The sequence below is a fragment of the Charadrius vociferus genome, unplaced genomic scaffold, assembly GCF_000708025.1.
Source record: "Charadrius vociferus isolate BGI_N301 unplaced genomic scaffold, ASM70802v2 scaffold183, whole genome shotgun sequence".
Lineage (NCBI taxonomy): Eukaryota > Metazoa > Chordata > Aves > Charadriiformes > Charadriidae > Charadrius > Charadrius vociferus.
In genome coordinates, this window is record NW_009648250.1 from 5,319,221 (window position 1) to 5,344,981 (window position 25,761).

The window sequence follows — 25,761 nt, forward strand, 5'->3', positions numbered from 1 at the left end:
CTTTATGATATTACAGCTACAGTCCTTCCACACTTCATGAGATTATGGCAACAGTCCTTCCCAAACACATCAGGTATAAAGATATACACCGTACTTCAGCCTTACAAAGTTTTATTCATCTTGCAGAGAAAAGCAATTAACTGCTGGAAAATACCAGTTGTTACATTTTATCAAAACCACCAGTAATCATAAAAAAGGGATGGTGAGTGGATTTGGGGCTAGGCTAGATCTGGAAGTCTGCTGTTTGACAGCTCTTTAAAACCACACACAAACAGCCCTTTTCTCCATTTTGGTACAGAAGCACAACTATTGTTTCTTAAGCCCAGGACAAAGTCAATACTGAGATTTTAAAACACATTCTTTGTTCATGAAGACAGCCTTCATGAAAGCAGACTGCCGTCTACTGCACCTAGTGCTCTAGTGACTTTCTGAAAAAGCACAAGTATGCTTCTTCACAGTCCTGATTTGTTCCTCGTGACTCTTCCCACCACATCTTGAAAGACACCTGGCTTCAGTACACCTTACTTTTCAAAGTGCAAGTCCCAAAAGCTTGGCAAGTGGGATCCTTGGTACTGTGACTAGCTATTTCACCATGTGATCAAAAATTGTTTCATTGTCAGAGAACGTGTAAGAGATTTTAGAAGTTCTTGGACTGCCTTTCAGAACGTTCTTTCATGCAGCCCAGTAATTTGAACTAAGTGTCATAATACAGAGTATGTCTATGCTTGACCATGTGTGATCCACATGTTAGAAGCTTACTATCCTGCACCTAGAGGAGGTTGATCTATAAGAAAAATGAAAGATTAGATAAACAAGGTTTCTGTAAATATGACTATTCTTACATTCGAAAACACATGTCCAGACTGTGTAAGAATGCCATGGTCATCTCAAAAAGAAGTCTTTATAAAAAGAACTAAAGCCTTAAAATCTCTTTTGGGTTATGGGAATACTTAATGCTAAGGTAGAATACTATGTGAGAACATTACTACCTTATTTGTTTAGAGTCAATTAAGTAGATAATGTAATTGTATTAAAGGCAGTTTTATTAGGATGCTTGAAAGTGCAGTGTGTCTTGTCAACAATTACATATTAAGACAGAAATACACCATTACTCTTTATTGTGTATTAAGTGCCATAGCAATTTTTTGACAGAAGTGTTGAAAGAAATCAAAACAATTTCCTTTGCTGCAATATTATATAAATTGCACTAAAATTTGACAACCACAATGAATTGAAATACACTGCAAAGAGGCGAGTTGCACAAAGCCACCTTGACACATGATACAAGTGACCACACTGTTCCCAAGGAAGAAAAGCTTTCAAACAAGTCACATGCATAAAGTGTTTGTGTTCTTCTTCAGAGCACAGTATTATAGCTAGAACTGCAGTATCATTTCACAAGCAGAATAATGCTGATGTCCATATCCCCAATATCCTTCTCATATCTATGCCGGGATGTCTTTTTCTCCCTTTGCACTCCCCAGATTTTTATTGCATGATCCACTGTTACAAAGAATCTAACAGAAACTGCATCCAGCTGGTGAATCAGACTAGTATTTCTATTTACTTAATTAGCATTTGTTTTCATTTCCTCTTCACTACACACTTCACTTACCACTTTGTGCTAAGTGGAGCATAAGTATTCCAAAGACTTAAAAAACTTCCATAGTAACACCTTCAGGAAAAATTGCTGAACTTGCAATGATTACCTTTCAAACACAGTGAGCACCAATATCATCTGCTGACATGAGGAATATTGCAAAAGACACTCAGATTCTATGATTCCACATCCGACATATTGCTGGAAGGACACAATCAGCTTCTACAGCACAAACACCTCCCTTTGGAGGAAAAAACCACAGAGTCAAAAAATTGGGAAAATCGAAAGGCACAAGTCACAGTGGTATGCTTTAAAAGCAGGGGTAAAAAAAAATTATGGGGTAACCCCTTCTTTGGGAGCATGTGCAAGTGTGTATACAACACTGATGTCAGCGTGCATCTGTGAGCAATGGGACAGACTGGAGAGGAGGAGTGGTGTCAGGTGAGCAAATACACCTTCTGCAAAGCTTAGTATACAGCCTTTATGCCTCAGACATGCTCTGTATATGTCTTCGTAAACCAACAAGAAGGTGACAAGGATCCCAAACAATATTCACCACGCATGTCTTTGCTTTGCAACTCCTCCCCCTCTCTCCCCAACTGAAATTTCCCCAACCTTTTTCACAGCATTCAAAACCAAGCAGTTTTCCTTTTCTGTCATATTGCTGACAACATTTGAAGGTTAAGGCCTCTTTCTTTGGTTATTATGTTATCTGAAATTAAGATATTGCAGGTAAAACAAAGAATTCAATACAGTATTGTATCTGGAGATCAAGGCAAATGAAATATGCTCAATATTATATTGAATTATTCTTCCCACCCTACTTCTATCCCCAAGAAAACTTTTAAAATCATACAAGGCACAAATGGCTAACATGTTTCAGCAAGGTCCCGTCTTGTCCTTGCTGTTTCTCTTTTGGCCCTGGTTTAACAATCTTCCGTGGCTTCAGGTGATGACAGTGGGTCCCTTTCGCCCTGTCCTCTCATGAATCTGAGATATTTTCAGTGCGATTGCTATAAGAGGACTCAGCACAGCCTAAAGAGGAAGAAATACATCGAATTACACAAAGCAGAAATATCATCAGAAATCTTATATTTATAAATCCCAATCCCCCTTTTAACTGTAGTATTACATAGTAGTAAACCATTTAATAATAATAAACACTGACACAGTTAGAGTGTCTATATTGTCGTACTTGATATAATGAAGTATCATGCTGAGCATATGTTTCGTGAAATCTTCCACTGAGTATGCCTAAGCTATGCAGAAAAAAGATACCAGTAAATACACTGTACTGATAATGTCTCTACATAACAGCAATTGTGGAGCTCTTGTGAAATCTGCTGTACAAAACAACCTAGACATCACAAGAGTAGAATTATTTCTATTCTGATGACTGGAAGCCATGTAGATGAGATTTGCTTCCCACGTGCACTTAATATGTGAAGCTTAGGGTCAGAAGGTACTGTAACAATTACCTTAACAGAAATCAAAAAGTGTGTTTTGAGTAATACCACCTGCAATTGTATTAAATAGGATCAATCCTAACAGAAGCAGCATGAACTCTCAAGTTTCAGGCTACATACCTTATTAAATGGCCCTATGTATGAAACTGCCCAGATGGGTGAGAGTAGGTAACAACTATGACAGTACCATATAAAATCCAAGTAAATTATAATTTTTCAAATGGTAACCAAACCTTCTCTCAGTTAATTACATGATATGCAAAGATAAACTAGCAGAGCTGAGGTTTGTGCAAAAACTTTGTTTTCAGAAAATCATATATTTGATTACCAAACTAGTAAGGTTATTTTCTGACCCGCAGACATTTTCCCCTGCCTCCTTCAAAATAAACTACATAAAACTTTAAACCTGCTTTAAACCTGTCAGGTTTAAAAATCAAATCAAATCAAACAAAACAGTAATTCTGGAGAGCTTAAATTTACAGATATCTATTTTACAAGCTTAACATAATCCGTACTTTGATTCTGTTTCAGCCACCTAACTGTTTCTGACAGTGAGGTGTTTGCTTTATTTATGCAAATGGTCAGAGAAAAGAGTGAGGAGACAAATTGTGCAAGCAGAGTCATAGAGTAACACCATGAATGCCATTGATGTCAAGTGAGTTTATGATCAAACTTAAGTATGCACAAGTGCGAGCAGTCTGACATGTTATTGTTCGAACAGCTCCATATTTGTAGATATCTATCTACTGAATAACCATTGAAGCAGAATACAAGTCCATTAAAGTCAAACATGCTTAGAGGAGATTAATATGCAGAGCACAAATTGTCATCTGTGGGCAAATGCTGCAAAAGTAAATATTAAAATGTGGCAATTTATAACGTCTGGACCATATCATTCCTTCCTTCCAGCAACATAGATTAAGGAGAACTGAAAGAAGACCAAAGCATCTGAAGTCCCTCTGGCACTGCCCTAGAGAAACCTCTTCCCTATTTAATCTAAATTTAACAGGCAACCCTAGTGACCAGCTTTACTTGACCCTGCTTTCTTAAGCAGCAAATGCACTCTCAAGAAAAAAAAACAAAACCAAAGCTCTACACAACGCTTTGAACAAAACACAAAATGAAACAAGTTTGTGACACCCATATACATAAACAATTTAGCTGCTGCTCTTTTGCCAAGTCATTCCAATTACCACTAAATATTCTGCTTATTACAATCACACTACAGAACAGAGAAAGTCCTATTTTAGTTCTGTCCTCTCACTCTTCAATTTAAGTACACTTTCTTCATCCTGCAGATGTAAAAAACCCAAAAGTGCATTCTATTCGGAATGCCAAGAGCAGAGCAGAATAAAAAGGAACTAGAGCTGTATATGCCTCTTAAAAACTCCTTTATCTCTGCACTGAATGGTTTACATTTCAGTCGCAAAAGACAAATCCTAGCCAGCAATCATTTATAGTGAGCATGACTCTAGAAAGACTTCTATAAGACGTCTTGATTTTAAAAAAAAATCTTTCAAATAGTTCTTTCTACTTAAGAAATTGTAAATCTTTACTATTGACATGTCAACTCAAAATGTCAACTGCAATAACTCTGCATGTTAACAACATATTTATCTCTTGAGAACTCTGCGGGAGGCACGGCATGTTATCCTTTAGATAAAATTTAAAAACTGAAAACTAACAGAACTGACTTAAATCAGAATTTGGCTTTAGTAATAACAGATAGAAGTTGTACCTCTAAAAAAATAACTGGTAGGAATGATTATTCATACCAGGAAATACATCAAACAGATACCTAACATAAGGCAAATAAAGATCAAAAGCCCTTTGCTTGCAAATAATCTGTTCCAGAGCTGTCAGAGCTGTATTATTACCGTCTGACACATGTAGCATTTTTTCCCTCTTTGACCTTGCAAGAAATTCCCCTACAGTCCCTTTCTTGTAGTCAAGTTCTCAGGTAAGATTTGCCCCATGATGCATCCAGTTTATCAAAGGCTCAGGCAGGGCCAAAATGTACCTGTTTGCAGGTTGAAAGCTCAGCATGTGTCTGGAGTTTGGCTTTAGAAAATATTTTTCTCAGAACAGGTGGACAAACACGATCTATATGTCAAGAAACACCTTGTGAAAACCTAGTATGTGCAGCACTTATGCTAAAACTTGCCAACTTTCATCAAAAATTCATGCAGCTCTGATGCAAAATCATCCGTCCAGATTGTGCCTGGAAAACTCGTAAATCTTTCTCTTCAGTCTCTCCCCAAGCCTACACTGAATTTTAATCTGGTTAGAAAAAACAAATGTAAGTGAGTTTTACACAGTCTAGGCATGGACATTTTCCACAGGTCTCAAATTCACTTTTCCCAGTCTAAGCTAAGTCTCAAAACCAAGTTGCCCTATCAGTCTCATCAGTGAAAAGAATTCTCCAGAATTTATCTGGGAAAAATAAAGCACAAAAAAGCTCAGAGAATGGTAATTCCCTCAGACAGGATCCAAACACTTTAGTGAACATCAGGTAACTACAACTCTCTTTTACAGTTCTCAAACTTTTGCTGTCTTTTCTTATTGTATTGATCTACATTTTGTATTCAGTATCATGTCCACCAGTGTTATTTTGGGCTCTCTCAGCTTTATGTATACCCAAGTGAATGTACACTAGGAACACAGCATCAATTCTTTTTACATATGTCAGTATTTGTGAAACATTAAACACTAAACCATTTGCTCCCTGGTTCTGGGATCACAGGGAGAGGTAATGTAAGGCCACCCAAATTAGCCAGTCATTACAATTTCCTACTGGGGACAAAGATCCAGCATCAATCAGCTAAACCTTCTGTGACTGTTACACAGGCATTTAGGCACCTGAATTATTAATAATCAAAACGACGCTTCAGACAGTAATTATTTCAGAACAAATATTCAGACCTTGCTACAGATTTCTAAGCAGAGCTGGCATAGTACTACATGTTCCAGAAGAATTCACTTCCCTAGAACAATTGTTAATGCTTCAGAATTAAAGAGAGATAAACAAGTGGGTTAGTACAGCATGAAGTCGTCAAAGAAGGTCTATAGTTTAAATTTCAGAGCTCTGTAAACATAGAAGATGTGCCAAGTGTTTTCCACCTCTGCATCTTCCCTCTCTAGAAACTGCCGTCAAACCCCAAATTCTACTTTTCAGCTGCTTGTCCATCAGATTTAGTATCAATTAAAGTATTTTTCCAGTTTGTAGAGTTAGTCTTGAGAAAAACATGCTTGCAGAACACTTTCAAGTCACCAAAAGCTGTAATTGCTAGGTGGCATTGTTACTATTATTGTGTAAATTATAATAAGCCTTGAAGTTTCAGGCACGAGCTAGAAATCCTTTCCTCTCCTGACCCTTAAATTCATTCTCGGTCCTTCTCTTTTTATCATTTAAACATTACATAGAAGGTTGCTTAGAGACGTTAGGGTAACTGAGACAGCTCTAAGTCCTGGAACAAGGACAAAGATGAATTGAGGAAGAACTCCTTCCTTTCTTCCCCCTTCCTGCTCCCACGTAATTTTCCCTTGCTTCATGAGACTGCATAAAGCTCCTGTTAGCCCTTTGTAACCTGGCCCACAGAATCACTGTCACATGACCTAAGGGAAATAAAAAGAAAGGCAGAAGAGAAGGCCAAATCCCCCCAAACATGTTTTGATGGTCTTACCTATTAGAAGCTTTTCCTTTGCCTGTAAAGTACTTTAAAAGTCATACCAATACACTTGCAAAGCAATGCTAAAGGGATGGAAGAGACACAAAGAATGGATGGAAAACTACAAAGTGAGGTCAGCACTACGATCAGACAGTCTGGCACCACAGCTGTATCTCCTGTAGGGCTTCTGCCATATGGGCTCAACACACAGCTCAGCTCAGCGTGCCTGCTTGGGTCTTGCATTCCAAAAACCAGAAGCCTTTGAAAAGGTTTATGCTACAGCCACCCATCCTAGAAGATCTAAGCAATGTGGATAACCTGGTGCATCACGGAACAAACTGGATGGGGTCTGTAACTTCCACCACACTGGTGGTGTTCCCTTTATTACCATGAAGCAGCACACTTGCTGCAGGAAAGAGCAAACTGACCTCTCTACTCTTGTGCGTGGTCTGCCTGCTAACTCAAATAAAATTACAATAAAGGTCAGGAGGCCAGCTGTTCTGCCCCAAGCAGTACAGGAGGGCAGGCATGAAGGGTGAAAAAGACGGGAAGAAAATGTAAACTGAGTGGTGCATGGAAACATCTACGTTAGCAACAGATTAATTCTTTGCTAGTACATCCAAAGAGCTCTGAGTGAAGATTAGGTTTAATGAACTCATTTTCTTGATTCCTGAAATATTCTATAAATACCATCACATTAAGTGTTTTTCCTATGTAATATGAAAACAGACTTTCCTTTCCAGCTCCAGCTGATTTAAAATTTGTTCACTGTATGGCTTTGGGCAGAATCAGAAGCTAAACTACCTGAATAGCACACACATGCTGTATCACCAAAGAGTGTGATCAAACAGATGGAAATCTCCGTATCCCATGTCCCCTCAAGTAAAATATTATGAGTTGAAATAGTAAAGGTGAAACTTCATATGATTTCTCTGGACCGTACTGTATGTTTTAATAGCCAACCAGAACCATGCTAGAAGACCCAATGCTTCAAGACTAAATTAAGAGGCAATAATCCTCTAGGAAACCGCACTTGCGCTTAGGGTTGTAAGAGTGTCTTGACAGCACCATACAGAAACCTTGAAGTGATACTGGACACAAGAACTTCTGGGTTATTGATTTCCATTCCCTGCTCTTGGACAAACTCATGCCATAAACAACTGCTTTATATAATCACTATGTATCTATATACAATCATCATCCTTTCATATACTGACCCAAGTCCACCTGAAAATCAGTTTGCTTTTTCCTCTGCTACTTGCCATTCAAAAATTGTTTCAGAAATTCAGTCTTTGATGATCAAGACACTTTTTATCCCCATGATTATCTTTTTTTAATAGGCATGCCTTTTTGGACAAAAACACAAAGAAACAACTCCTGCCCCAAAATCTTTGCTTGGCTGCTGCTAATCTAATTGTTCTGTAGCTAACTAGCACATAGTTCCCTAGGTCTTTTGCATAAGCAATTGCAGCATTTGTGATTCACTGCATCCCGTTTAAAGAGTACCTGATATAGACTGCATAGGCCTATTACAACACCTATTTATTGCTGTTGCAATTCAGGTAATGAATAATAGCATACTATAAACAGAGATAGTTAGTCCATATTCAGAACAATCCAGGTTATTCACTACACTGTTTCCAACAGCACAACCATGTTGTTGAAGAACACACTGGATTTACAAATAAAATGATTCAAAACAACTCTGCATAATAAGTCATTTAATTCGTAGTCTTCATATATGAAACTTCCTCTTTGAATCTTGTCCAGGTTTGATAATATATCCAGATGGCTAGACAAAAGACAAGAAAGTATTAACCATGCGTTGGGACCTGCAAATAACAAACAATGAGCTGATCTATAAAATGAGGTTACAAATAAGCCTAACGGTCAATAAACTCTTAATTTAGTACTCTATGCCTATCATAGAATCATAGAATGGTTTAAGTTGGAAAGGACCTTGAAGACCATCGAGTTCCAACCCCCCTGCCATGGGCAGGGACACCTCCCACTAGACTAGGTTGCCCAAGGCCACATCCAGACTGTGTTTAATCTAAACCTGCCCTCTTCCAGTTTAAAGCCATTCCCCCTCATCCTATCACTACATGCCCTAGTAAAAAGTCCTTCTCCAGCTCTCCTGTAGGCCCCCTTTAGGTCCTGGAAGGCCGCAATAAGATCTCCCCGGAGCCTTCTCTTCTCCAGGCTGAACAGCCCCAACTCTCTCCTATGAGGAGAGGCGCTCCAGCCCTTGGATCATCCTCGTGGCTCTCCTCTGGACACACTCCAGCAGGTCCATGTCCTTCTTATGTTGGGGACTCCAGAGCTGGATGCAGTACTCCAGGTGGGGTCTCACGAGAGTGGAGGAGAGGGGCAGAATCACCTCCCTTGACCTGCTGGCCACAGTTCTTTTGATGCAGCCCAGGACACAGTTGGCCTTCTGGGCTGAGATTGCACATTGCTAGCTCATGCTAAGCTTCTGGTCAATCAGCACACCCAGGTCCTTCTCCTGGCTGCTCTCCAGCCATTCCCCACCCAGCCTGGAGTTGTGCTTGGGATTGAACATATCTCTGTTTTTGACCTGTGTTAAATTTAGCAAAGCTAATAACTCTATTAACTTTAGGAAAAGATACATGCCAATGCATAAAGGTCCAAGACTTCAAATAGAAGTCTGCCATTTGTTGCAATGAACTGAACTTCCTGAAATTGCCAGTTGGATGATTATTTGTCTAGTAAAAACCAAAGAAATTATCTTTTTAAGGAAATCTTCCAAGTTAGCTGGAAAGTAAGTTTCTCAGGAATGCACAGTGATGAGGGGCATCACCAGTGACAAGGAGCATCAACAGAGTGGTCTTCCATTTTAAGGGGAACATTCCAGTTTTTAAAAAGTGTTAGGCATTGTTTTCAAGACTTTGTTTTAGCCTCCTTGGCACTAGATTCCATCACTACTATAAATTTTAAAATGCTTACAATGTATTGCTTTTAATATGCTTTGCACAGAGCATGATGGTAATTTTTCTTTATTGCGCCTGATTTTCACTCCTGTTGATACCAGCTTACGGGAAGAACCAAACTACTTACAGAAAATAAGTAGCCATTCCTTATGTCCCAGGTGATCATGAAGCTGTTTCTGCCAATTTCCTTCAAGGGATCATTCAACAGCCAGAAGTCACTGTTATTCAAATTTATCTATGACCTTGGACTTATAATTATCGGCATATTTTACTACTTTCTTCTGTACTCTTATGTTGTTGATCACGCAGTTGTCTATGCTTAATTTATTCTAGGTCAAAAGTATTACTAATTAATTGTATGAAAGATGCTACCAAAATAAGATTTGTGTGAACCTTACATTCATTAATAGCTATTGTTTGTCCCACATATACATTGGAACAAAAGGTGCTTATGAGTCTTCCTTCTTTCTTGTTACAGGAATGCTATTATGGAAGCTCTAATGTCTCTGAAGGAAAATATACACTTAAAGGTAATGAGGCCTGAAAATAAGCTCTTACCGTAAGACTCGTGAAGAGTTACACAGTACTGAAGCACGACAATGTATGAGGATGGCTTCACTTGAACACCACTCAAGTGAATGGCTCCCTGGCGCCCAAAATGAAAAGGCACAGCTTTGAGCAGCCCCAATAGTGCTTCAGAGTTTGTCAGGCTTTCTGTTGGGTATCAAACCAAAGTAGGGCCTACAGCTAGCACTTTCACAGTAGTTGAACCTGGATGATATTGAGCACTGTTACAGAACTTTGTCCAAATTTTATTCTGGACAAGTGTTCAGCATAGAACAACCTAGGTTGGAAGGGACCTTGAAAGATCATCTAGTCCAACCTTTTGCGGGAAAGGAGTTATTACGGTCATTCACAGAAGTACAGCATCTCTAATGTGAATGATTAATTCTGTTCACCTCAAGTGAACAGTTGTTTTTAAAAGAAATGTACTTGTATATATTGTCTTTACAATATGTCTCAATTAACAATTAACTCAGAAAGTGCCATAATGTCATAGCGGTGTTTCAGGACAATATGCATGTCTCAGTATGCATATTGGAAGGTGTGGTTTAGATTTCTGCTTATCTGTGGAAGATTCACCATCAGCAGTTGCACTGCCAAAGGGAACAGGAGTAAACTTAGAAAAGCTTGAAAACTGCTGAAGAGTTGGGTGATTAATTTTGGAAAGGCTTTATCTGAAAGGAAAGAATAAAAAAGGATGCTAATGTGAGGCAAACCCAAGCGAGTTACTATAATGATTCCACAAAACGGCACCGTAACTTCCAACATAAATGAGCCATCTATCAAGGCAGATTTATTTCTTTATTGTGAAAAAGAGCCAAAAAGATGTCTCAAGGTACCTTTGCCTTTTGTTTCAGGTATTGACTGGAATTGTCACCAGGCAAAAACATGGAGCAATGCAAAGCATTCATCTTCCACTTGACTATGTAAACAAGTGTCGTGGTTTAGGCCAAACCGGCTACTAGGGACCTGGGGGACCGCAGATGGGACCAACAGATGCTCCCCTCTACGCCTCTTCAAACCAGGATAAGAAGGAATAGAAGGTACTGGAAGGAAGTAATCCAGTAACACAGAAACAACCAAGTATTTACTTAAGCAGCCAATCGTCAATTAATTTTATGTCTTGGTTTACAATATAAGAAGTATAGAAGAGAGTTTTTCCTGATCAGCTGTTCTAGGCAGAGTGCAATGACACAGAGGCTACACGTAGTCATCTACCCAATTACAAAGATCAACTATACTTAAGGAAAAATAAGCATTTATCCCAAATGTAACTATTTCTTTAAATACTATATATAAAGGTATATACTTTACATACTTCTTTACATCAGTGCTCTTTGAGTAACTGGTCACTTATAAATACGTTGACTATGCCCCTGTTACTGAAAGTAAATAGGAGACAAAGTACTTAAAACTTCAAATCTGTCACAGTTCTTCTAGATGTAAACATGTCAGTATGAATCTCAAAGCAAACGAAACAATAAAGGAATTACAATAACAGGAAAACTATGCCGCCCCTCCCTGGCAATGCTGTTTTCTGAAAAAGGGGTTTGCTATTCACTGTCTTCCACGTATTCCACTGAAGAATATCAAATGTTCTCCTGAGAATTTTTTTGTTATTTTTGTACTAACATGAGGATCTCCTGAAATCAAATTTATGTACCCCCTTGAAATCCACAATCTGCCTGCAGGATACAATCTATGACTTTGCAGTTCCTAATGCCCTCATATTGTTGGCAAAGTATCCAGCCAGGCCAAGGAAAGAGGAGCAGCAGCAACTATGCAATACCATACAATAAGAAAACAGAGAAAGTATTTATTGCATTAATCAAGATGAAACCGCTATCTGTCCCATATTTTGTGCACATGGCAAGAGTTGAGGAGGTTGTTTACAGTACTATGTAATTCCTGAGGCAGTCTGGATGTTAAAATGTCTGTCTGCATTGCATGAACGTAGGAAAGCCCCTGCTAAATGTTTCAATGAATGACATTTCTACCCCTGGGATTATCTGTTCACTAGTAAATATCCTGGATAAACAGCCAAAAGTGTAACAATCAGATAGGCTCTTGTACACATATAGAAAAAAACTTTCCAGCCTTTCTTCTGTACCTAGGAATAACAGACCCTTTTGGTGTTTAGAATAAAAGACCAGACCCTGAAAGCCCTGAGGACATGGCCCTGAAGCCAACTGGCCTTGCCCAGTCTCCCCTGAGGACTCCCCCCTGCACCCTGCCCACCAGCTCACACTGCCCATTTCAGCATGCCCCAGGGGTGGTAGTCCCTGCCTAAGCTACGCTGTAGGAGTGCTTGTCTCCAGACTCATCTCTGGCTCTGCTGCCTGGGTGGACCTCAGACCCGTGCTGTCGGTAACTTCTCTCCCCGCAGGACCCCTTGGACATACATTGTGGCTCGTCTCCAGTCCTGACTTTGACCCTGTCTCCTGGATGGCCCCACACTGTTGCCTTGTCTCCAGCCCTCTCTCTGATCCCATCTTCTGCTGCTCCAGATGGACTCTGAACCTGACCCAACACTTGCCTCATCTGGGATGGTCAACGGAGCTTGTTACCAGAGCCTTGCTCTGCCCACTCCACTTGCCTGCTATAGGAATGTCCCCTGGACAATAAGGGCACTGCCTGTGCTGTGGCTGCTCTGGGTGCCTGGATCCTATCACTTTGTGAAGCAGCCCCATTCTTGCTGCTCCCTGGACACAGTCTATGTTGCTGGTGAGGTCACTAGACTTTGCAGTAGACTTTATGCACCTCTCTCAAGCAAATCCATACAGAACAGAGATGAAATGTAACGGTAGGGCAGCACATTCCTCCTTTTCTGAGGATAACCGCTGCTCCCTCAATCTAGTCTCTTCACAAGCGGAAAATTCTCTGAGAACATTTGCTATTTTCCACTCATTTGAAAAAACAAGTGTGAAACACTGGGCATTGATTGTAGGTTACTTTCTAGGAGACACACAAGCCTAAACTCTGCCAGCACGTCACTTATCTCATACTGCATATCTTGTAACAAGCAAAGTAGAACAATCCACTGACGCAAAAAGGATTCCATTTTAAAAGACATGTTCTCATTTGTAATTAAGTAGTCAAAAGTTTAACTAGATGAATGCTGCAAGCATACGCTCTATTGTTTTCTAGTATTTTTATTCGGATTCATTAGACAGCAAACATGTTCAGATCATACTTTTTGTGTCACATATCACAAGGTTACTATAAGTCCACTGCAACCTCTAAAATGAACTCAGTCTATCTCTTACCGTGACTTACTTCCATTTCACCTATGCTTTACCTACATAGCACAAAGAACCATATTTAAAAAGGTCAGCTTAATTGCAACTGATAAACAATTTGTGCTGTAACAATATTTGACCTCGGCTGGCTGCCAGGTGCCCACCAAGCCGCCCTATCACTCCCCCTCCATTCTTCACTGACCTTGATCTCTGCATAGTTGCTTCTCCCACATATTCTCACTCTTCCCTCCCTGCTGTGGTGTTTTTACCCTTCATCGCTGATTTGCTTAGCTTTGGCCAGTGGTGGGTACATCTAGGAGCCAACTGCAACTGGTTCTGTTCAACACAGGAGCAGCTTCTGGTGTCTTCTCACAGAAGCCATCCCTGCAGCCACCCTGCTACCAAAACCTCCCCATGTAAGCCCAATACAGTAGGAAGTGTGAATGGGGTTGTAGCAATGTTCTTCCTTGGTCAAAATATATTTATGACCCTGCTAGGTGGCTAAACCTGGATGCACAGAAAAACAATAAAATTGCTTAAAAACAGGTCTTTACTCTGTTGGAGGCTTAACATTATACATACTCCATCCAAGGAGTTACAGAGGAGGCAAACTGTTACTTTAAAGAAAAATCAAATAAAATGAACAGATCGTATATGCAGGAATGGAATCTGCAACATTTCTGGAAAAACTGAAACACTTTTCGTGACTAATAGACAATTGTTTAATAGCATAAGAAGAAACTTACTAAGTTTGTGGTGGGAATCTGGTGGAAAAATAATGTCAAATATTTACCTAGGGTTCAAAAGCATTTGATGGCATGTGTGTTTTGGAAAATTTGCATTTGCATTCCAGTCATGAATACATAATTGTATGGGACTTCAAACTACAGGGTTTTGATTCATTACAATCCAAATGCCTATCCTCTTTTCCACGACACGTCCTTAGTCCTCTCTTTTTCGTATATAACAGCATGAAGGTGTTTTACTGTGAAAAAACTGACCGTTTGAAATGTGATTTATACTATGAATTGGTTTAGACATGTGCTGAACTATACTGCAACTTGCTCTCAACCTTTACTCTTCTTAGGGAAGAGTCTGGTTATGATATAATTCTCAGACAGCTGCAAGTTTTTTCCTTACAAGGAATCCCTACACTATTTGGACTCTGGCATCCGTATTTCCTAACTGTACTCTCATCGTGAGGAATCCCTGCGATGCCATAACTAAGTGATCCTCAGACAACCTGCTTTCTTTTAATATTGTTCTATAACTCAGATTACAAAAATGAGTGAAAAATAAACTAGCATGGCTTCTCTTAACAGACTAAAAGTCATTGCCCAGCATTTATCATCAGGCATCTCAGCCCTTCACACTCCTGTTGTGTTCGACATTATACAAACATATATTAAACTGCTGGTCCCACCTCAAAATGTGTACAGTCACATGACCAGGAAAATCATGCAGAAACACAGTAAACAGGGGTCAAAGTACTGACTGTTCCTTCTGATTAAAGATGAAAACCTGTAATCATTGCTATTACAGAGGAAGGGCATTACTTACCGACTTACTACAACGCTACTGCATTACCTGTGGTTCCTTGTTGTGTTGGCTAGGATCCTTTTCATAACTCTCTGCATAGATCCGGAGAGTAGCTCTCACATGGCTAGAAGCACTCATTCTGAAGATGAGCCTCGACGCATCTGAAAAAATAATCCGCAGCCCCTATGGGAGAAGAAGGAGCAGCATATATGTAAGGTGGCAGTACATTTACAAACCACAGTTCACTACTTTAAAATAACAAGTGAAAGTAAGAGTCATTTGGATGCAGTTCTTCTTTCCCTGTAACTTTGAACAATTCTTTTATTACTCTGTTTCCCCCCTCTAAAGTCTAGAAATTATCATGTGTATTCCCTCCCACTCGTCACAACAAGGACTCTTACTGCTCGTTTTATTTTCTTTAGCTGTTTGTTCTTGTTCTCTGTGGCAGAGCACAAAATCAATGGCTCAGGAAATAGTTATAAGATCAGCAAGGATCAGTGGCCTAAGAAATAGCTACAGGATCCCAGGAACAAAAAACAGTTGTCAGTAGTGAACACAAAAGACAGGATCAGTTGTTACTCCTCATAGACCGTGCATCAATATCCAATTACAAGGATTTCAACAAGAGTCTGTGTTACAACTTAGAATCACAGAATGGTTCAGGTTGGAAGGGATGTTAAGAATCTTCTAGTTCCCAGGCCCCTGCCAGGGGCAGGGATACCTTCCACTAGACCGGGCTGCTCAAAGCCCCATCCAACCTCACCTTGAACACCTCCAGGGATGGGGCATCCACAACTTCTCTGGGCAACCTGTTCCAGTGCCTCACCACCCTCACAGTAAAGAATTTCTTCCTAATATCTAATCTAAATCTCCTCTCTTTCCATTTAAAACTGTTACCCCTTCTCCTACCACTACAATTCCTGACAAAGAGTCCCTCTACATCTTTCCTGTAGGCCCCCTTTAGATACTGGAAGGCTGCTATAACGTATCCCTGGAGCTTTCTCTTCTCCAGGCTGAACAACCCCAACTCTCTCAGCCTCTCCTCACAGCAGAGGTGTTCCAGTCCCCTGATCATCTTCATCACCCTCCTCTGGACTCGCTCAAACAGGTCCATGTCCTTCTTATGCTGGGGGCTCCAGAGCTGGACCCAGTACTCCAGGTGGAGTTCTCAGCAGAGCAGAGTAGAGGGGCAGAATCATCTCCCTCGACCATGCTTCTTTTGATGCAGCCCTGGATGTGGTTGGCTTTCTGGGCTGCGAGCGCACATTGCCAGCTCATGTTGAGCTTCTCATCAATCAACACCCCCAAGTCCTTCTCCTTAGTGCTGCTCTCAATCCATTCTCTGCCCAGCCTGCATTTGTGCTTGGGATTGCCCTAACCCACGTGCAGGATCTTGCATTTGGCCTTGTTGAACTTAATGAAATTTGCATGGACCCAGCAATCCAGCCTCTCCAGGTCCCTCTGGGTGACATCTCTTCCCTCCAGCATGTCAACTGCACCACAGTTTGGTGTCATCAGCAAACTTCCTGAGGGTGCACTCAATCCCGCTGTCCATGTCACCAACAAAGATGTTAAACAGCACCAGTCCCAGTACCAACCCCTGAGGAACGCCACTCATCACTGGTTGCCACTTGGACATGGAGCCATTGACCACAACTCTTTGAGTGTGGCCATCCAGCCGATTCCTTATCTGCCAAGTGGTCCATCCGTCAAATCCATGTCTCTACAACTAGAGACAAGGATGTCGTGTGGGACAGTGTGAAATGCCATGCACAAGTACAGGTAGATGACATTAGTTGCTCTTCCCTTATCCACCAACACTGTAACGTCATCGTAAAAGGATACCAAATTTGTCGGCACAATTTGCCCTTGATGAAGCCATGTCAGCTTTCACTAATCACTTCCTTATTTTCCATGTGCCTTAACTTTCCATTTACCAGGAAACTGAACCTAACGTGTTAATTAATTTCAAATACACTAATTAATGTACCTTAACTGTGTGTAGAATAAAAAGGATTTATTATTAATTAACTGTAAGTTTGCTCTTTGCTCCCCTGTTCCCCTCTTTTTTTATTTCCTCTTCCCCTCTTTGGACTGCATATATGAACATATTCTTCCACAGACCACAGACTTGGATCCACAATCAACATACCTCCTGTACAGGAAGTCCATTAAGACCACAGGACTAAATTGCACAGTTAAATAGTTGTAGTGTTTCAATACTCTATCAATTCTGAATTAACATGCTGTCTATTTCCCTTTCTGTACACAGCACCCTTAGGCTAACCGCCACCTCTGCTATACCACTGAACCTTATTTCCCTTTTTAGTCCTGCTGTTGGCAAACAGCATAGTGCACAAACTGAGATCCTTGCTACTTCTGTTTAAGGGGCAGTAAACCATTAAAAATGAGAGAAGAGAATTAAGAAAGAAGCATTTTATTCTTCCAGTTTTATCAGCAGCTTGAGAAGATACTGCTGTAAGCAACACCATGCTGCAATATTCTAAAGTACAAGTAGAAACCTTTGTTTCCTCGGGTATATGCCAAAACATCTTCCGCACCATGTAAATCATTGTTTGGTTGATAATCACAGAATCATAGAATGGTTTGGGTTGGACCTTTAAAGGTCTAGTCCAACCCCCCCTGAAATGAGCAGGGACCTATTCCACTAGATCAGGTTGTTCAGAGCCCTGACGAACCTGACCTTAAAGGTTTCCAGGGACGGGACATCTACCACCTCTCTGGACAACCCGTTTCAATGTTTCAACACCCTTATCATAAAAAAATTCTTCCTTTTATCTAGCCTGAGTCTACCCTCCTTTAGTTTTAAACCATTATCCCTTGTACTATTGCCACAGGCCCTACTAAGAAGTCTCTTTCCATCCTTCTAAGCCCCCTTTAAGTATTGAAAGGCTGCAATAAGGTCTCCCTGGAGCTTTCTCTTCTCCAGGCTGAACAATCCCAACTCTCTCAGCCTTTCCTCATAGGAGAGGTGCTCCAGCTCTCTGATCACTTTTGTGGCCCTCCTCTGGACCCACTCTAACAGGTCCATGTCTTTCCTGTGTAATGCCCATTAACACTACAAAATATGCAACAGGAAAAAATCCCATGTGGATAAAGGGTTGGATTAGATGGCCTAAGAAATATTTTCCATCTCTAACTTTAGTAATACCATGAAACTTTTTTTAGCTGCTGGTATGGTATTATACGTTAATTTTAACATCTATCAGCAACATGAAGTTATCTAGTAATCTCAATATGTACAGCATAAGTGACAAACAGAAATAGTTTACATTCGGGAGATTGAGCTTTAGATATTTGCTATCAAGCCAACTTTGTAATGAGATGGTTCAACTGATGCTGATGTGAGTTTTGCCGTTAATTTCAATGGAATCAAGATTTCATCTTTGATGTCTAGCATTATACAGGCAGTTTGTTACAATCTGATTCTGTGAGCAAGGGGTTGTCTCTTGCTGATTGCTCATTAGACTTAACCATATGACAGTGAGAAAAAAGACAAATTTAAGTTTCGCAATTCTGAGTATTGCTTGTTTCAAATGGTTGTCAAACCAAGGACCAGCAGCTCTAAGTATGGAACATTAATGTCAATCAGCTTTGAGAGAAGAGGAAGGGAGTCTAACATATCTGCACAAAATGAAAGTGTGAACACCAGAGCGTGTAAGTGTCTTTCTCTCCAAAGACTGAATGCATATAAGCACTCCCCATAACTCTTCCCATAACTTTTTGATGCAAAAATGCTCCATCAAACTGCAGCATCTCTACCCAGTTTGATGTTACCATTAATGGCACTTGGGATGTTTATACAGTGTATATAGACACACAACCAGCATTCAGACAGTTCACTGTATTATTTCTGCATTTCTCAGGAACACATGACTAATAGTATTGATTTTTACATTATTGATTGTGGTGATAGCTAATCATAGAATCACAGAATCGTATAGGTTGGAAGGGATGTTTAAGATCACCAAGTCCAACCATCAACATAAGGCTACCAAAACCACCACTAAACCATGTCCCTAAGCACCACATCCACCTGTCTTAAATACCTCCAGGGGTGGCAATTCCACCACTTCCCTGGGCAGCCTGTTCCAGCTGAAGATACTCTGTAAAAGGGAATTACAGAGACATAGTGGTTGTACTCCTTAAAAACAATAATCCTAAGTGCCAGGGAGAAACCATATGCTAGGGAAAAAAATGGTCTTTAGAGCTGTACTGTCAAAGTCAACCTTTAAAGTCATGATATTTGCACCTGGACATTTAGTTTAAATCACTTTTCAGACAGCCCAGCAGCAAAAAATCTGATTTTTGATTCTTCCTTGGAAACAGTGATTTAAGCATTAGGAAAGATTTTTATCTCAGGAAGGCCACAGAAATTAATGAGAGCTATTAGGTTTTTATATTCCTCACTGTTTTGTGGAAATTATACCTAAGCTGTGAGTTACAAAGATCTGTTACAGCCAAAAATCCCAGCCAAAACCACTGTTACCAAATAAATATGAAAAAGCATTGCCTGGAGAATAACCTGTGACTCTGCATCTTTTGTAAAGACAAAAACAGGTTTTCCCCACTTGTTACAGAATACCCAAACATAGAAAAGTTTTCTTTTTTGACATTTTTGAGCTTTTGCGGTCAGCAAGGTGAAAGCATGCTGGAGAAATTGCAGGCACCCTACTTACTGTCTGTCATGATGGTTTTTTTTCACCTGATATAAGCTCCATTAATTTAAAGCCACATATTTGCTCTTTATTATATAGAGGGCGTCAGCTCTATGAAACATAAAATCTTATATGCAGTACTTATAGATTGACACAAGAGGAAAAGAAAGAAGAGGAACACACTGAAAAGCCCACAGAAGAGTTTTAATAAAAGTCCAATTTAATAAAATAGAACATACTATTTGTCACAAGAATAATGTTTTCTTATGGGAACAGATTTTTTTTTTTCTTGGAGGAAGCAGATGAAAAGGTTCAGTACAGCTCCCACACTGAACATCTGCAGATATCTATTTTAGGGAAATAGGGCCTGCTAATGGATATTCATGAGCTGTGTGGAAACTCTGAAACAAAATTATGTTCCATGGTTAACCCGTTGACATTGAAGCTGATGTGATGGAGATGGAGCTTCACCGGGCTTTCCTTCTTTTACATTACAATCCAGTTGTAATGATGCATTAGTATCTATGAAGCACTCAGAAAACTAAATGTATTACCTATTGTACTGTGTAGCTTGGTTTCCAGCGGTTTGGGGTTTTTTTCAGTTACCAATTTCACAATTAAATAAATAATAATAAATTAGCATAATAAGTTAGCATGAACAAGACTAAGCCGCAAACTTAAAGCAAGATATCTTAGGATTTCAAAAAACATTATTGAAGCAGGGAGTAACACCAGCAGGAAATCTAGCCTAGCAGCAACATATTAGACACAGAGACCTATACATAAATTAGGAGCATGTAAATGGCTATACTTTTACTTCAAAATACTGATATTATCACAATTTTTATTTGCTCCTCTACGGACCTTTGACTGTCCCCTAGGCATAGCAGGCCACACTCACCACTCTGACAGGAAATACCTTATTGCTGATACACAATTGAAATATCATTCTGAACAGAGAATTTTTGCCTTATCTCTGGAGAGTTATCTGAAATAACTTTTTCCCAGTTTTTCCAATGCCTGTTTCCTGACTTGTGCTCAAACTGAAATGCAAAAAACCCAGGACTATATGGAGACCCCTTTTCATCCCAAATCTAACAAAGGGGTGAGAAAACTTTTAATAACAAAGCTCCAGAGTTTTCTTCCGTGAATCTCAGAATGTAACAACTCAAAGAGCTCAAAGTTAACCATTATAATGGGCAACTTGTACTTCTCATCCTTCTAACTCAAATTTCACACAAGAACGCAACTGGTCCTGTTTCTGGCTTGCAGGATCCTTAGAAGCAGCACTGTTATGTGCTCATGCACGCAAAGACTAGCACAACAGGACTTTAAAAATGAAAACAGTCTTCAAGAACAGCAGAACATTTCATTTAATTTTATGCCGTATTATTGCACTGTGATAAACAATATTCATGGGTTTCAATGGTCAGAATGAATTAGAACCTACAGTCTGGACGTATTGTTTGCTGCCTATTTTGTTGTTGCTGTGTTTGTTTTCTGAACCTGCTATTTATTAACACTGATTAATTATGCAGCCAGCTTCTCATTCATGAGACATAGTGCAGTCACACTGAATATAAATCTCTTCCCTCTACCTACTGGGGAACAAAACTTTGAACGTGTTCCTGAAAACCACTGGAAAATCTGCATGAAGCTCACGACAGTCAGAAAGAGACATCTGCATTTACATGAAGAGCAAGCTACCTGAGGAAAATGGCAGCAGTGAACTGTTGTTTCATTTGCATGGATCAATGTCCTCTCTTATTTTTTTGTGCTTGGAGAATCCCACCATGGCTGCAGAGCCATGGAGCTAGGAATGTGTCCTTGCCAAAAGACAAACTGGTTGAACTGTACTCTCAATAAATAGATGGTTCTCCCTATGAAAAGACATGCTTTCTAGTTTCATGGTCTCACTTCAGTGTCCATCTGAAAACAGGCCAAGTCATGTTTCTCTGTTTGTGTTACATGGTGATATGATTAGCAATTATATTCCAATTTAGGACAAGGACTTTGGATGAAAACTAAGGGAAATAAAAGTGCACTGAAAATTCACAAGCTGTTTTTTAAAAGTACAAGAGCCACTGCCATGCCTGTAATTTTCCAGTCAACTTTGATATGACAATATTCTCGTATCTTGTTTCAGCAGTAATACGCACAAGGAGAGTAACTCAGTGGCAGGTGGGCTGTTTATAGTATCTGGATGCAATGATGAATGGAAACTATAAAGACTTTGAGCAGAATGGCATGACAATAGTTTTAATGGCTTGTAATATCATTTGTTAGGGTCTGGTCAGGTCAAGTAATTTACAAACCAGAGAAACTAGGACAATAAAAATAAACAGTGTAAAATCAGAACACATTTTAATCTGAGTCATAGTGCATATTCAAGATGTTTGAATATACATTTACACCTGGCAAAAGTACATAGTTAGGTTTGAGCACATCACAAATTTCAAAACACTGAAGGCTCAGTTTGAACTGCAGTTCTTGGTAGCTCAGGAATCTCATTATGGACACAGCCCAGAAGGAACACAAAACCAGTCATTTGGGCTAGAGAAGTAAAAAGTGCCCACATATGGTACAATTCACTAAAGTCTTCTGCATGCTATTGGCTACAACAGATGATGTGCCTTAATTATGCCAAACCCATGGGTCACCAAGAGGAAAAAAGTTTTAACTTTTTTTTTTTTTTTTAAATGTATAGCAAGTGGAGATTTTGGACAGAGAATAGAAAAAGGAAAGACTGTCTCTCTACATGACACTTTGCATTGTTCAGGAAAGGGAACCCTCCCTATATGTGCATTGCTGTCAACAGGGAATCCATGCCCTCCTACATTCTCTGTGACACTACTGCCTCCAGTTATGCAGAGCAAGTGTAAGCTAAACCAGAGGTGGATTATCTTATCCAGACCAAGCTAATCTTAAGTAGGAAATGCAGTATCTATTAGAGCAAAGAAAACACCATCCTATAAATAAATGGAGATGCTTCCCAGCTGAACATTAGAAACAACACTGTTAGAGACAATATGACAGTTGCAATTGGTACTCCATCACTGCAGCCATACCTGTCTTTTGGTCACAGTGCCATCCACAGGATCTACGTACTCAAAGCTGTCTGTTCTTTCCACACTGTAGATATTGTTACCTACAGCAAACTGCTGATGGCTGAACGATTTGTCAGTGATCAAAGCTTCCAGGTCTCTCATTATGAAATATGCCGTTCTGGGTTCCAGTGCTTCATAATCAAACCTTGCGCATATATGTAAAAAAGGTAGAACCAAGAAGTAAGTCCCCTACAGCTGAGAAAAGAGTTTTGCTTTCACAGAACTCAATATACTCAGAATTAGCAATTTACTGCTTACTTCAAAAATCAGAGGTGGACCACTGAAGTGCAGATTGCAAATTAAACGAGCATGCACATGCAAGTCCTGTGCAATCTGACCATTATGTGTGTGCACCACAGTTCTATGCTGGCCACCTGACTCTGAGCCAACAGAAATAATTTAGAAAATGCATGATTTCTAAAGTAGCATAGAAAACGTCGATACACAGCTAGCTTTCTGAGATTAAGGACACAACCAGTGCAGTGCTCAACAGCCAAGTGAAACAGAGAAAATTTTGCTACATGTTTTGAGGAACAGCTGTGTGCAAAAGACCTTACATATATGTAAACTCCTCTGGATTAAGTCTATTCTGAGACAAAAAGAGGCAGAAGCTAAGACATAAATGATAGTTAGAATGCACCCTTTTGAGACGTTAATAAAAATGAGTACACGTTCCAATGTTTGGAGGAGTTCTCCTGAATTAGAAGTAGGCATAGTTCCAGTTCTTACTAAAACACCGTCACACGGAAACACATACTGAAACAAATGCAGGGGTAAATCTTGCTGAGATTTTGACTTTTTTTCAAAGCCGTGTAATGAGCTATGCCTACAGATTCCACAAGTAAATAATTCAAATCTTTCTGCCATTTGACATGAGAAAATTCTATTATTCATATACTGTAAGTGACATACATGCGCTGCTCCTTCAGTAAGTAAATAATTTCTGCTGCCACTTACTCATCAGAAAAAAACTGCCTACAGAACAGCGGCAATCTGTGACAAATTTGCATTCTATGGACACAGCAAATGCACGCCTAAATGCAGCCGAGCACAGCTAAACAAGCCATGGCTGTAGCAGAATTGTCCTATCAACTAAGTTGTTTGCCTTTTCCTCATTTTTCTCACCTGCAGTAGTAGTGCCGGCCAAATTTTGTCCAGTGATCCCTGACAATCTCCTCCACGCTCTGCTTTCGAGCTGCTAGGATTGAAAGCCAAACTAGCACAGCCCATAGTCCATCTTTCTCTCGAAGGTGATCAGACCCTAGAGAGATATATGTAAAGCACATTATTTGGTATCACTGCAACTCAGAAAACAAGGTAAAGAGGCTGGGCAAATGTATCATTTAACAGTAATCTCACATAACAGTAATCAACAATACTAACCTCAGCAACTCTGATGTCTTCCAGATGGAGAACCAGAATTAATGTTTAAAATTATTTGTTTATACATGATGAAGTCTGCACTCCTAAGGTTAATTACAGAGATGTACAAGTACTCAAATAGAAATGGTAATAGCAGGAAAACATTTTTAGTCATGTTCCTGCTCACTGACATACAGGGTGTTTTCACACCTCTGGTACTGTTTCCCAGAACTGGGCTAGATACACAAACCCCTGGCCAAGAACCAAAATGTTCTGAGTTACGTGAGTCAAGTTCAACAGCATCTCCTTATCTCTGCAGACGTTCATCTGTCAAGATGCAGAGAAAGAAATTTCCCATTCCATGAAAAATGAAGATTTCCAGAATGTTCATGACCTCCCATCAGGATATAAAAACAAGAGCCTGAAAAAATGTTTCTGGAAAAAAAAAAAAACAAACCAAAGAATAGCACTTTATCCCCTTTCTATATTTCTCCATACCTCTCAGTGGTAAAGACGTTTGGATGCTCAGATCTACATCCCTTCCTAGGTTTATCTTTACGAAGAGAGAAATTGATCCAACAATGGAGACTAAGAAAAATTTTGGAATACCCCACAAGATTTAGCCCATATTCTCAGATATGGCAGGCACAAGTTCACGTCTACTATCTGAATTCAAAAGAGCACAGACTTCACCTTGCCTTTCCATGGACAAAGCCAAAATGCCAACTTGGAGTAACAGAGTGCTCTGCAATAGATGTGTAACGTATCTTAACCAGAAATATTTCTATGAAGCTAAGCTCTGACTGTTAAAACTGGCATGTATCAATCAGCAAAAAGTTTCAATAAAATCAGTACTTTCTAAAAAACACTGTTTCATGGGAAGGTTCTTGGTCATCTCAGCAAGCGCCCTCTCCTTTTGGATAATTTAGAAGAAGCTTTTGTGGAAATATGTATCTAACCTAGATTACCAATAAATCACAAGGAAGCATGTGTGAGAATTAAAAAAAAGTAAGATCCAAAACACCTGACACTCAGTAGATACTGACGATGACCAATAAACTCAAGAAACTTGAAACGACATCAAATATGTGGCCATTGCTCTGGCTTAATAATACTAGGTTTGGTTGAAGTTTGTTAGCTGCAACTTTATCATTTTCTGTCTGGTTGCACATTATTGAAACCATGAGTACAAAGCAAGTGCAGTAATTCACAAGATTTGTTTCCTCCGTGAATTACCTACCAATCAGGGAGGCAACCAAGAGAATCATCTGTGCACTTAGAAGATACTTAGCAAAATCCTCCAGAGAAGAATCTAAATAAAAAGTCTCAGGTTGAAAATCTGTTTCATGAAATATCCTCCTTCCTCAAACACAAAAATCCTGCGGCAGCAGGACTGCTTTGCAGTGCTGGGGTTTTACATAACAGCCTGCAAGGTCTACACAGTCATCTGTCAAAATGGCTGTAATTTGCTACTGGCAAAGGACATGGTTCCCATAATATAAATTGATGCACTGAAGCTGTTAATCCTGTGAAAAACTGTCAACAGAAAATTAAAGACATATAAGGAAAACACCAAGATGTACAGA

At 39.7% G+C, this 25,761-nt stretch overlaps 1 protein-coding gene across 1 annotated transcript in view; it reads right to left on the minus strand.

Annotated features, from left to right (window-relative positions):
* Positions 1-2,545: 2,545 nt before the first annotated feature.
* The window catches only part of PGM5 (phosphoglucomutase 5), a 71,985-nt gene continuing 48,769 nt past the window's right edge, over positions 2,546-25,761 (minus strand). The window contains exons 8-11 of the mRNA XM_009884311.1: positions 23,939-24,074; positions 22,775-22,958; positions 15,076-15,210; positions 2,546-2,635 (exon numbers count right to left, since the gene is read on the minus strand). Coding sequence (XP_009882613.1) covers positions 2,546-2,635; positions 15,076-15,210; positions 22,775-22,958; positions 23,939-24,074 — 545 coding nt within the window. The remainder of the gene's footprint in view (positions 2,636-15,075; positions 15,211-22,774; positions 22,959-23,938; positions 24,075-25,761) is intronic.